The sequence below is a fragment of the Gymnoscopelus braueri genome, assembly GCF_963280865.1.
Source record: "Gymnoscopelus braueri genome assembly, chromosome: 16".
NCBI classification, from domain to species: Eukaryota; Metazoa; Chordata; class Actinopteri; order Myctophiformes; family Myctophidae; genus Gymnoscopelus; species Gymnoscopelus braueri.
The window spans coordinates 18,897,040-18,910,243 of record NC_137616.1 but is presented as its reverse complement, the minus strand read 5'-3'; the positions used below and the strand labels follow the sequence as shown (position 1 = coordinate 18,910,243).

The following is a 13,204-nucleotide window of genomic DNA, read 5'->3' as shown; positions in this document are numbered from 1 at the left end:
CAAAAAATTATATATCTGGAATTTATATAGCGCTTTTCTAAATACTCAAACATTTATCAGACGATCTACATTTCCCAAAAGGAATACACGCAATGACCAGAGGGTGGGATATCAAAAATAGAGGCCCAGAATAGCCAGATAATAATAAATGCTGGACAGGATTCACTGACCTGCTGGTCGCTGCACATGGGGCTGACATTACTGCTGCTTATGCCCACAGGCTGCCCCATAGGAGGCAGAGGACCCATGCTGCCTGACCCACCGGCCATAGAGACGGTGATGCTCATGTTGTTGTACACCCCCTGCTGGCCAAAGGCCTGCACTGCACCCTGTCCTGGCTGGCTGAACAAGCTGTGGCACGGAAGCAACAAAGCAAAGGACATTCTGTTGGTGTTCGATGCTATCCAAATAAAGCTCCCACTGCACGGATCCTGTATGTTAACATATAGCTGCAGATGTTACTAATGACAAACTCTGATAGGCCAGAGTTTGTACATATATTATGTACAAATTATGAAAAAAGTGTGTACATATATTACGAGTGAAAGTGAAAAGTGAAAATCTATTCACGGAAGATGTTTATGTAATTGGCTCCTGAGATGCACCTAACAATTAGGTTACAGTTTGTCCCGAGTTCATGCCTGAAATATTTCTTACATCTAGGCAAATCGTTGGCCTGTGGGATGGAATTAATGTGTACATTTGATGCTAATCTGATATTAACCTGGTCATAGCAATACTCCAATTGTAGTATCTGTCTAAGCCAAATGACTTCTCCGGATAATATTAATTATAGTTTAACAGGCCAAGATTTTAGATTTTCTCAGTGTTTCAGTTTATAGATTATATGTGGACAAATCTTCTCCAATACAAACAAATCCATGCCAACCTGGATTAATGAGGGGCACCACATTAGTCTGAATAATGCAATACATACCTATACTGTAACACTAATCTATCACCTTAAACTGCTTGTCCTCAATAACCGTGTCAATGTATGATATGCAGAGGGCACAATACAAGTTTCCCATTTACAGTAGGTATGACAAATGAAGTGGCTCTGTATATCTGCGCAGGTTTTTGTCTCTTTGAAGAGATATATTACGTTGGCTATTTTCACTTGGCCAGCTCACCTGTTGCTGCCAATGGCTGTTTGTTGCCAATTCTTCATGTCAGACGACTGATAGCCAGGGGGTGGAGCCTGCTGAAGCAAAGGACTTTGGGGGGTGGAGTTTTGAGGTGACAACAGCGGGCTGGTGGGGCCGAGCTCGGCAGGGAAAGGCGGATCTTGCTGGACTATAGCTGTGACAAAAGGGAGTAAAAGTTTAAGAAGAGCATAATACACTCAGGATGCTAAGGATCTTTTTTTTGTACACAGTAAAATCATCAGTGTTCATTTATCCATATGAAACTCTAAAGACCATTAACCCATTAACTGCCAGAGGTATTTTCATATTTTTTTAGCCAGTGCCAGAGATTTTTCATTGAAAAAAAAAATGTACTCAGGAGCCGAGATACAGAATGTTTAAGTTTTAAGTTAACAAGGAAGTGGATAGGAGTCTAGATCTTCTACAAATCATATCTCCTTGGTCTTTGGGTGAAATTGGAAAAAAATATATATTAAAAAAAAAAAAGAAAAAAAAGGGGTTTATTTTTATTTCAGTTCACGTAGATCTACGCGATTGGCACGTGGCGGCTTTAAATAGGTTCGCGTAGATCTACGTGATTGGCAGTGAATCAGTTAAAGAGAGTGCACAAATGTTACCTTTATGATACATTTGTACACTTTCTGAGTTAAATGGAGCACTCATATATTTACTGTGCACTCACCAGACGCTCCAAACTGCTGAAACAGCCCCTGCTGCACCGACGAGTTCACTGTGCCCCCAAATTGGCCCTGGATGCCCCCAATCAGCGCCTGGCTCCCTAGGGGTCCTCGTCCTGACAACTTAGGGTCCAGCGGTCCGCCCGACATGGCGTTGAAGTGGCTGGGTGAGGTAGGGGGGTTCCCTGCCATGGGGCTGTAGCCCGGTGGGAAGTTCAACTGCTGCTGCTGGGGTGTGGCAGGGGGACCCTTGGGGAGCCTGGTGGCTCCGGTGGTAGGCCCCCCAACGATGCCCTGCCTCATCAGCATGACCTTTTGCTGGAGGAGCTGACGCTGGCGGTGCTGGAAGCTGTAGAGCTCCCTCTGACGCTGGGCGAGCATCTGGGCATTCAACGGAGGCTGAGGACAGACGGACAGACAGACGGAGGGGAAGACGAAAGAGAAGACGGATGGACATGTGAGAGGGACATCGTAATGGGGAGGGGAAGGAAAAGCAATTAGTGGAGAACAAATATGGGAAGAACAAAAACAGCATATACTGTATTGAAAATATATACTGTATACCGTATATATTTTATTTATATATATTTCTTTACTGCAAAAAATCCATGGCTTGTGCCAATTAAAAAATGTAAATAAAATCGACCAAACTCTAGTAGTAGTACACAGTAATTACCTCAGTGGTCCATTTGATTTACCCATTTGTAACTCTTAAAGAGTGTAGATGGGGTGACTCACTTGAGAGGGCATCTGAGGCTGCTGCACTCCCGGACGTATCCCCATGGAAACGTGCTGCTGCGTTCCCCCCGGAAACTGGTTCATGGCCGTCAGCCTGTTCTGCAGCTGACACACACACACACACGCACATTACTACAACGCCTGATGTGCCTCACCCCCACAATTCTTCTACATTAAGCGGAGCACACACCACAGCAGACCCTCCCCAAGCGTTCCTGAGTGCACACTGTCAGCTGATATAAGTGATATTGATGAAAGCATTTGTCACTAATCGATTTATTTTTCAAGCCAGGACTTGAAATACATTTCCCCATACACGGTTGCAAACTAAACAATCTAGACGGCACAAACAGGCTGGCCAAAATAAATACTATGGATGTGTGTTTCTGGAAAATACAGTTATGCTTCCTGGCTTAAATAATGTTTCTTAGCAGGTCTGTAAGTAATTAAGTACAGTAAGTAAGGAGGTTGGACAGAGTAGCTTATGGTTGGTATCAGCCAAGCGACAAAGGTCCCTATCCCCTTTACAGTGTGCTAGACCCCTGGGGGATGGATTGCTGAGGTGGAGCGGCAGAAATACCATCAGCTCCCAATACTTACCGCATGTCTTAATTACCCAAGCTGTGCTACTCATATACTGAGTTTGTGGTGCCCAGGAATCGAATCCTGAACCTTGCGTTTCAAATGTCATGTCATCTGTTGACTCTATGTCAACACTTATTAAATAGAGATGATGACGCCATATCAGCCGCTGGCATCCACAGCTGGTGTGTGGGGCTTCTACTAAACGAATGGGAGCTATATAATGGAACGGCCATGGCACGTCCATGATAGGCAGCATTTACTCTGGGCGTTATGACTGCCGACCACTACTTTGTATGTGTTTTAAATTCCAGCAACTTTAATATTTATTAAACATTAGATTTAACATAATATCCAAGACAGCAGTTTGAATGTAAGGGATGTGGTTTTGTTTTATTTTGTGGCCTTTTTAACACGCTTGCTGCTTTGGCAGTGTTTTCGTTGCTGGACAGTTCTGAGAAGGGGCATGTTCCATGACAGCAGTGATTACTAAATGCAGGGAGTGAAACACAAATGACGAGGGAGGGAAGGACGGCAGAGATAAGAGGAGATGAAACAGAGCAGTGAAACCCACAAGGCCAAGGAGAGGAAAAAGTATAATATTCACAGGTGAAGAAAAATAAATGTGTGTGTGTATACTGTATATATCTTGGCTTAACACATTGAATGCCAATCGCGTAGATCTACGCAAACCTATTTAAAGCTGCAGCGTGCCAGTCGCGTAGATCTACGCGAACCGCCGATTCGCGTTAAATTTTCCAGGTGCACTTTCGGAATTTTTTGATCCATTTCCGGTTCCGGTTTGATGACCGGAAACAGAATTATTTGGGATCCGGTTTTGACGATCACGTCGGCTCCCATTCTAAAGCGCACACTGAAACTCAATTCTCTTCCTGTAGTTTTTTCTCCTCGCATATCACTGTTTAACGTAATCCGCTCTAACTACAATCATGGAGATCCGTTTGACATGCGGTTTTCACTGGGAGATACAGTGAGATGTCGCGGATGTAAACAGACCGTGTACGGCTCAATCTTAAGGATTTTAACAAGATCTATGGCGACATGAAAAAAACAAAAAAACAACAATAACACGTTGGCACTGGTGAGTACATTATGAGCTTAACCTCTGGCGGTCAATGTGTTAGGGAGGACCGGCCGACTGGCTGGCTGTCCGTCGGACCACATCGTCACGTTCATATCACTATGACTCAGCCATAAATATATAAGGAGTTCCCAATGCTGCTACACCCACATATGGAGTGTGTTGTCTAACCTCAATGTGTCGTCATGGCATCAGGCGCAAACAAATCAGCTCCATATATGGTCAAAGAGGGGGCATGCACAAATATGGCCATATATTAATGACATCAGCTATCTCCATATATGGGCAAGGGATACAGAGATCTCCATATACTGTATGGGCATATTGGTCGGATCGGCAGTGCGACGTAGGTGTGAGGGCCACGTAGCGCCCCTAAACCTCGAGTGTGTGATTATGTCCTCACCTGCTGAGGACCCTGCAACCTCTGCTGTAGCTGCAGTCTCAGCTGGTTGGGAGGCAGTCGGAGCTGAGGTGCCATGCCCTGCGGTCGGGCCATGCCCGGCCTCAGCCCCATGGTCATGGCCCCGCCGGGGAAAGCAGCACGTGGGGCCCCAAATCCCAGCCCCTGTGGCCCCACAGCGGGCAGCTCTGTGGGGAACTGAGCTTGAGGGGCCGTGGTGAACGTCGATGGGTAGCTGGGTAGTTTGGGATCCATGGCGATGGGGGTGGTAGTGGGCGGTTGCGAGGGGAAGCGTTGGGGCAGGGGGTCGAAACATCCTCCCTGGAAACAGCAGAGCATGATACATACTATCAATCTGTGCTGGTTTCAGTGTTGGAATCCATTCAGCATTGCATCTTAAACTCTCACACAACCATTGTCCTCTGAATGTTTGCCCCAGAATAGAGACACTAGTGATCATGTGGTTAATAGGCCTTCTGTTCAACCCAACTGATTATTACACCCCAGGTGATTAAACGTCATTGTGCTTTTATCATATTCATACATCCATCTCTCTCCCTCTCACCTGTACCAGTTTGTCTATACCAAGGGCCTTGTCCAGCTCGGCCAATTCACTCTCGTCTGTCCCGCTGAGGAAGGACACCAGCTGCTCCAGCAGAGCCTTCTCGTCGTTGCGACCCTCAGGTGTGGTGGGCGGACACAACATTTCATCCAGCGGACAGGGAACGCACTGCCTGCTCACAAAGAAAGACAACCACACACACACCCAATAGGTAAATAGAGACTCGTGTTCAAGTACACAGGGGAACATCCGTCTTGGCTGGGCACTCCAACAAGCACAATTTTCACCGATGGGAAACAGTTTGGGGAGTGCCATTTCTGTCGCTGCACTAGCGATTCCTCCAGGTTGGTCGAGGCGCCTATACAGTAGGGAGTGTAAATGGGTGGGATAGCGTGTTCCTCCACATGCATTATGCCCTCCCACTGAAGAGCCTCACTGGGGAAATTAAATTAATGGCCTTGGACGCCGGAGAAAACCAGCAGTAACAAACCTATGCTTACTGCTATGAAAACCAATTCTGATACCATCCCATATGAAGGACCGGTCTAAGATCTTTGCATTGGTTCTGTGAAGCTGTTATTTTCTGACATTTCCGAATTGTTTCCACACAAATTTAGCCCATTCATAGAATTTAGACGTTCATAATGACAAAATTGGGAAGGGAACAAATATACAGGTGCAGGGTTTCTGATAAAGCTGGTGGGGCACTTAAAAGTGATATTTCTTGTGTTAGTAAAGCATGGCAGCAGAAGGTCAAAATGGAGAGATTCCAGTCAAGGTGCTTGGGGGTTACACCCAATTTTATTATTCAGAAACTTGATGTTCTTTATCATTCTGCTATCCAGTTTGCTGTAAATGCTCTGTTTAGAACACACCACTGGACTCTATATTCCTCTGTAAACTGGCCAGTGTAAAATGGGTTTAGATACATTTTATCATCCGTTTTGACTACAGTGAGGGGAACAGACATAGTATTATCATGTACCTGTGGTTAATAAGAAAGTACGGTAATATTTACTCTTGTGGGGACGCTAGCGGAGCTTGCACAGGGGTTCCCAGGCTTCCGTCGAAAGACAGCGTATCAGACATGGCCAACGGCTGAAACTGGGAGTCTGCACCATCCATCTTGGAAAGACCTGGGACAGAAACAAGAAACATTCATGAACGCAGCAACCAATGTATAATGAACTGCAGATGTAGTCAAAACCTCTAGTAGGATGTCAATGCAGGTATACAGAATCCAATATACAGTAGGCTGGAGGGAAAGAATAACGACCGAAATGCAATTCAGACACCCGTCAAAGCTAAATGTCTTGTCAAAAACAAGTCAAAACAAAGTCACATTTTAGAATTCATCAATGCAAAGGAATACACACAAGTGACGTCACCTTGTGCTATTTGCAAATGATACAAATGAATGCAAAAAGTAGCTTGCAGAGCCAAATCCTTCCTTACCAGTGCTGGAGTCGAAGGGGTTGATGACGTCTGCCTCTGGGAAGGGGCTGGTGGTGTCTTTGGGGTTCTGGAAGGGGTCTCCCTGTCCCTGACCCTGGGTCTGGGTCTGGCCGGGAGTTGGGGGACCACAGAAATCGAAGGGTGACTGACTCTGCAGGCTACAGCCTGAGGGGGGGCCTCCGTCACTGAGACCTGATGCAGCGAACACACACACGGTGGATTAGACTAATTCACTGACAGCATTTAGATGCACACACCTAGATTACTGCCAATAACAGGTCAACCTTCCTAAAATCCTATGTGTTAATTTGGCTCTAAGAGTGTACAAATGTAACCAAATGGACCCATTAAGGGTCCACCATGCACACAGATGCACCGATAAGGGTCAATTTGGTTACATTTGTACACCCTCGAAGTTGATGATTTCACTGCACGTAATTGTGTTCTCTCTATCCGGTGTCAACTCACAGTACATGTACTTGACTGGCCATCCCTAGGTATGCGTAGAATGCAGCAATGATACATTTGTATTTTTAAAGCTACGTTTTTAATTTTTGCAAGGTACTGACAACGTAAGTGTGGCATTATATAGTAACTGTTGTCAGAACTGAGGCAGGCAAGATTAATTATTTTGTTCTATCAAAGCTAAATGGTCATGGATTCATTTGCCGGCAAAACTCAAACACTACATACTGTATTCTTACCAGACTGCTCTTGTTTTTAAACCCTGTACTACTTAATGCTGTGTAATTGTTTTAATTTTAATGAGTATTTTATCATTTTAGTTTGGGTGCCTGTTGTGTACTTCTGTTGTTGTTGTGGTTGTTTTTATCTGTCGTGTTATACTGCTTTGGCCTGTGTTTGGTAACAACCACAGCAGTGGTCACATTTATAAAAAAAAATATTAAAAAATTAAAATTTTACGTCCTGGATAAATGTTATATATCTTTCACATGTTTCCATTTAATACACAATAACAAAAGAAACCAACAAAGATATTTCCATGCTTCAATAAATAACATATTGAGCAAGAATCAAGCCGTATTTATCGGGTTATGCTTAGTACGATTAAGATCATATCAGATAACTGGGTTAGATGCAATAATTGCTGCAGTTTCTTAAATGAGGTTATAACAGAATTATTACTGTGCATGTAATCGCAGCCACTGATGTGGCAGTGCACAAATGTGTGCGTGGTGCAAAGCAACACCCACACGCAGTCACAGTACACTTCCAGTCGTAAGCACGCCTGCCTACGCACATGATGAGCAACATTTCCATTCAGCCTTCAATCAGATTTTAACCTATTAAACCCTATATACTTAGTCGACCGGGGTCCCCCAGGGTTCTATACTTGGTCCATTCCTTTTTTCTTTCTACACCAAGTCTCTTTGAATTAAATATTTGTAACTATACAGTAGTGTTTGGAACGATTGGTCACCTGATGGCAAGCGTTCCGCATTCTTCTTGTTCTTGTTATTGTAAGTTGGTTGTGGCAAAAAAACGATTGAACACTGAATATTCTTTGTTTACAACGGCACTCCATGGGAGTGTCGTGTCTCTCTCAATAATTATGTCTAGGTTAAGCTGGCCATCTCTCCTCTGGATGACCATGCTGGCCTTTTGTAGCTCCTTGCACCCATCACCCCCTCTCTCTCTCTCCCCTCCAGCGTTACCTCTATTAGGAGTGCCGGGGGGCTCTCTCTTCACGGTCACACCACGGGGGACGTTGGCCTCGCCTGGGTGGGGCTGCGGCTGGGTCTGGGTGGGCGACTGGAGCTTGAGCTGAGGCGAGGGCGAGTGGTGTTGGGGTGAGGGGGAATGCAGCTGTGGAAGGGACTGCGGCTGGGACACAGGCGACTGTAGCTGAGGCAGAGGGGAAGGCAGTTGGGGACCACCTCCTCCTCCTCCTCCAGCTGGGGTCGCAGAGTCCTCGCAGCCTTGTTTGGCCCCGACGGGGCCCCTGAGGCCGGGCAGCAGCTGGTTCAGAGGATCCAGGTCGCCGGGGCCACCAGAGAGCTGAGGGACGGGTAGGAGGGATAGGAAAAGTTTAACAAGTGATTGAGAGAGGGAGAAGGCAGATAGCAAGAGAGAGGACAACAGAGCACAACAGAGCATACATAACAGAAGATGAATAGGAGAGACAACATGGAAAGAGGAGAGACATGATGTCAACTGATAACTACATTAACCCTGGTACCCCTGTTTTGGGCATGTTATTATAGGCAAACTATATATTAACGGTAAGGCAACAGATAAAGGTGATATTTACATAATAGTCAATATCTAAACAACATCAGTTTAGTTTTTTCAAATAATTATATGGAATTTACTTAAAATGAGAAGTTTTGAAAAGGTGAACCTACAGGTAGCAAAATGGAATCGCAAAGTGATAACACTTTGGGAAACCAAAAGGATATTTATATTAATCCTTTGATATTGATGGTATCCTTATATTTGTAGGGAGTTTATGTGAGTTTACCAGGTTGGACATCTTCCACTCCTGACAACACAAAACTGCTCAACATGGGGTGATTGAATGTTGGGAGCAGGGCAGATTTAGTTGTTTGAACACCCTCTGCCAACATTTATAATATGTTATATGTTTTAAACATTATTTGAATATCCAGCATTTAAAAATATAAAAAATAGTGAAAATAGCGTAGCCATTGTGAGATTGTAGGGATTTCTTATCAAATCTACCGAGGTTTGCAATTTCCCCCCCATTTTCTAGTTGCCAGTTCCCCACCTCTACTACGGTCCTTGTAACCTGACAGCAAGGAGTTCCCCCTCTGAGTGTGTAATGTGCACAGAGATTTGCAGTACTCTTCCCCAGTTCCCCTGCCTGCTGAAAATGCGGACCGACCAATCAGCAGGTGTAGTGCGCGCCCCCATGTCCTAGTCACTTCTCACCCGCGAACACTGCCGCGAAAATTGAGTTCGGTGGGGGAACTGCATCTGGGAATTTAACCTGTGTTTTACCTCTACTTATTTACATCCAATTTATACACAACTATACATGTGAACTACTCGTTACAATGACCATATGATGTACCGTGGAGTCTCGGCTGTCCTTCCGGCTGTCCCGTCGAGCCTCCCCAATAGGACTGGGTTTGGGGCTGAGGCACCCGGCAGCCGCAACAGGGACCGATCCAGATTTAGAAGCCCCACCCCCTGGGGTGGCGGGCGCACCACCACTGCAGGGCGTTCCATCCACGCTGGTTCTCTTCTCCACCTTCACCCTGACCGTCTGCAGGCTGAGGGCTGACGGTGGAGGCAGGTCGCCCAGGTCCTTTCCAAAGGCAAACCAATGTTCCGTCAGAAATACATTTCAAATGGCTACTTAAAGCTACTGGACTCAAGATGCACGACTGATGAGAATAGCTGACAAGTCATGTGGCATGTCACAGTTGCTAGATCCAAAGTATACATCGTGGTAGGGCTGGGCGTTATGATTTCAAATCATTATGATGGCTATTTCTTTTACCTCGATTATGATTAATGAAAGATTTTATAAGCAATTTATCTTTTACACTTCCCTTATAGTTCTCTGACAAGGTCTGTGCAATAAATAATATACTAATATGTTAGCTTGCTAATGCTACATCTGTTCTTTTTTTCATTTTTTTCCTAAATTTAGAGTAGACAATTCTTTTCTCCCCAATTTAGTCGTTATGCCAACTGATTCCTCCCCACACACATCTCTGTGCCGTCACTGATGTCGTATCCTACTGACTCGCCTGCCAGTGAGGAGCCTCCACCAGGAGGACACAGAGCCTTCGTCCTACTCCTCCCGCCCAACACTCCCCGCTGACAGGTGCCGCCCCAGCCCGTAGGAGTACGTGCAATGAACGATATCACCCTCCCCGCCCAGCTTCCCTCCGCCGAACACGGGCCAATTGTGTTCGTGTAGACGCTCGACAAAGCCGGATGCACCATGGTGGATTCGAACCCACAACCTCCGTGGTGGTGGGCAGTGACTTTTACCACTGCGCCCCCCAAACGCAGATATCTGTTCTTTTTAACATGCAACACGGCTTTGTATCAGAGAAATGAGAACAGAGTGAGAATGGCGAGTGGCGACAACTCCGTTCACTCCAACTCAATTCCTCTTCTTTGTTTTAAAAGTAGTCGGCAGGCAAGAGGCAATACAACTGAATTAAACAACTTTATTAGACAAATTGATGTCTGTGCACCAATGATTTGATTTAAATGATAAGAGGACTCAACCAGTCAACCATCACCTGTTGCTTTTTGATCTGTCACCACTGGCAAAGTGAGGCACTTTTATTTTCTGGCTAGTCTTCTTAATTCACTTTAAATCCAAAATATCACTATATATCCACAAGATACACTGTTGTACACTGCTACCATGTCATGTATCTCAAGAACGAGACAGGAAAGTTGTTTTGGTTTCCCACATGATTCCCTGTTGCTCTCTGCTGTGCTGCCGCTGTTTCCTGGTACTCTACGTCACTAGTGCAACGTCACAGCTGTTTTAAAAGAGATAGATCACTATTAACCAGATCACATCCATTTGCTTAAATTGTGGTAAAAAAAAGAAAAAAGGGTCATGTAACAAATAATTAACTTTAGATGGAAATCCGTTTGTAAAATGAGATCTGCCATCCATGTGACATAATTCTCGACACAATGTCAAGTTAAGGGGACAGTTCATGAATTAGCAGACAAGATATGAGAAAGATTCCTTAGGTGAGAGGTTCTAAATGTCGGTTGCCCAGCCCTACGTCATGGCATCAAATCTACTTGTAACGACTGAATAACCACCCTAGAAAAAGCATGACACATTATCTTAGGACCCATCATAAATCATATATAACAAGTCTAGGCATATTTTAAGCTCACTTTTTCGTCTGTGTCCAGGAGGAAGCGAAGGAGCTGGTGGTCCTGCGGTTCTCTGGAGCCGGCCTTAGGGAGTCCCGTGGCTGGGCTGGCCGGCGGCTCTTTCTTAATCTCCAGGTCCTTACTGCAGAGTCCGTCCTCCGTGGCGCCAGCGGAGGAGTCATTGGGGCTGCTGTCCTGGAGCAGCCGGTGGAGGATCTTGTGTCGTTCCGTCAAGGTGCTGTGGGAGGCGGGGCACTGGGGGGGAGGGGGAGGAGCCGGAGGAGTGGGGTTGGGTTGAGTCTGTGGGTGGGGTGACGGCGTCAAGGAGGAGCGCTGGCTGGTGCTGCTGTGGTTGTTGTTGGGGTCAGCACCCCCGACGCCCCCCACCAGTTGTGACATCTTGACCACGTCCTCCCCTCCTCCTTCCCCTCCTCCTCCCTCTGGGGGTTTGGCTGGTGGAGGGCGAGCGGGGGAACTGGTGGGCGTGCTGGTTTGTCTCTGAGGAAGAGGGGAGGGCAGGGAGAAGGACCCAGCTGTCCCACTGCCACCACTCCCACTCCCATCCCCACCGGACTGCTGTCTACTGAGGCTGCCTCCGCCCGCCGGGGAGTGGAGGCCAGGCGTAGGAGTGGAGGGAGAGAAGGGGTTCCCTGGAATGCGCGGGCTGCCCCCCAGCCCGGGGCTGGCCCGCGGCAGCCGGGGCGAAATAAAGGAGGTAGGGGTGGTTGCTGTCGTTGCGAGTGGGCTGCCCAGAGGGGAGGGGCTGTTGTTGACCTGCTGGGGGCACATGCGATTGGGCGTCAGGTAGCCTGCGGGCGTCGCCGGGCCATGTCCGTGGGAGGAGCCGTTTCCATTGTTGAGGTGGTGGCCCGTGGAGGCGTCGTTGCCGGGAGGGAGGGCCGGGGATCGGGAGGCGGCCGGGGCTGAGTTGGCCGGGGTCAGTGGAAGGCTGGGGTTAGCGTTTTCCTGAGAGCTAGCAGTGTTGTGTTCCCTGGTAAGACGGAGGAGGGGAAATCATGATGGAAATGACAAATCTCAATCTAGCCAAAAGATTTTGTGGCTTGCTTGGGGAGGAAATGTTTAGTGTTGATAAGACCAGTATGCCATAAATTGACCTGAAATGGTATTCAACAAAAACAATGTTACTCTGGGAAATTTAGAAAGTCAAGCTTAGACTATGTATACTGGAGGACAAGTGGGTATGCCAAGAAAATAACTTCACATAAATACGGCAGGGCATTATTGAACATTAATAATTGAAATCTTCTAACAGTGTGCAGTGAGTATCTTGGGATGAAGTTTTTCCAATGTTATACATGAAGGACTTGCAGTGTGTGTTCTTTCAGTACCTGTCAATAGTGTGTATGCCCATGATGAAGGGCTGTACGTCGGGGTTGGGGGGGCAGCAGAACTTGCAGCGCGTCTGAGCGCTGAGGGGTGTGCCGTCACTTAACGTGAACCGGTACAGAGGACTGATGGCCGTGCCATGAGTCATCACTGGTGGGAGCAGACACACACACACACACACATATAGATGTCTTATTTTCACAAAAAATACAGTACATAAATTATACAATGACATCTTTCACAAGAAAGAGTTAATAAAAACAGAGTTGTGCAGGTGAGGTGAGAAACCCTTATAATGCCATAGGAGGACCTAAATGAATACATGGTTCAAACTTTTGAACTTCAAAC

General features: G+C 46.4%; 1 protein-coding gene across 1 annotated transcript in view; it reads right to left on the bottom strand.

Annotated features, from left to right (window-relative positions):
* Positions 1-13,204, bottom strand: part of LOC308103785 (nuclear receptor coactivator 1-like) — a 39,067-nt gene that overhangs the window by 9,087 nt on the left and 16,776 nt on the right. The window contains exons 6-17 of the mRNA XM_080453952.1: positions 12,859-13,006; positions 11,531-12,500; positions 9,720-9,956; positions 8,341-8,683; positions 6,665-6,856; positions 6,228-6,345; positions 5,213-5,381; positions 4,651-4,968; positions 2,564-2,668; positions 1,831-2,224; positions 1,134-1,302; positions 171-351 (exon numbers count right to left, since the gene is read on the bottom strand). Of these exons, the coding sequence (XP_080310078.1) occupies positions 171-351; positions 1,134-1,302; positions 1,831-2,224; positions 2,564-2,668; positions 4,651-4,968; positions 5,213-5,381; positions 6,228-6,345; positions 6,665-6,856; positions 8,341-8,683; positions 9,720-9,956; positions 11,531-12,500; positions 12,859-13,006 (3,344 nt within the window). The remainder of the gene's footprint in view (positions 1-170; positions 352-1,133; positions 1,303-1,830; positions 2,225-2,563; positions 2,669-4,650; positions 4,969-5,212; positions 5,382-6,227; positions 6,346-6,664; positions 6,857-8,340; positions 8,684-9,719; positions 9,957-11,530; positions 12,501-12,858; positions 13,007-13,204) is intronic.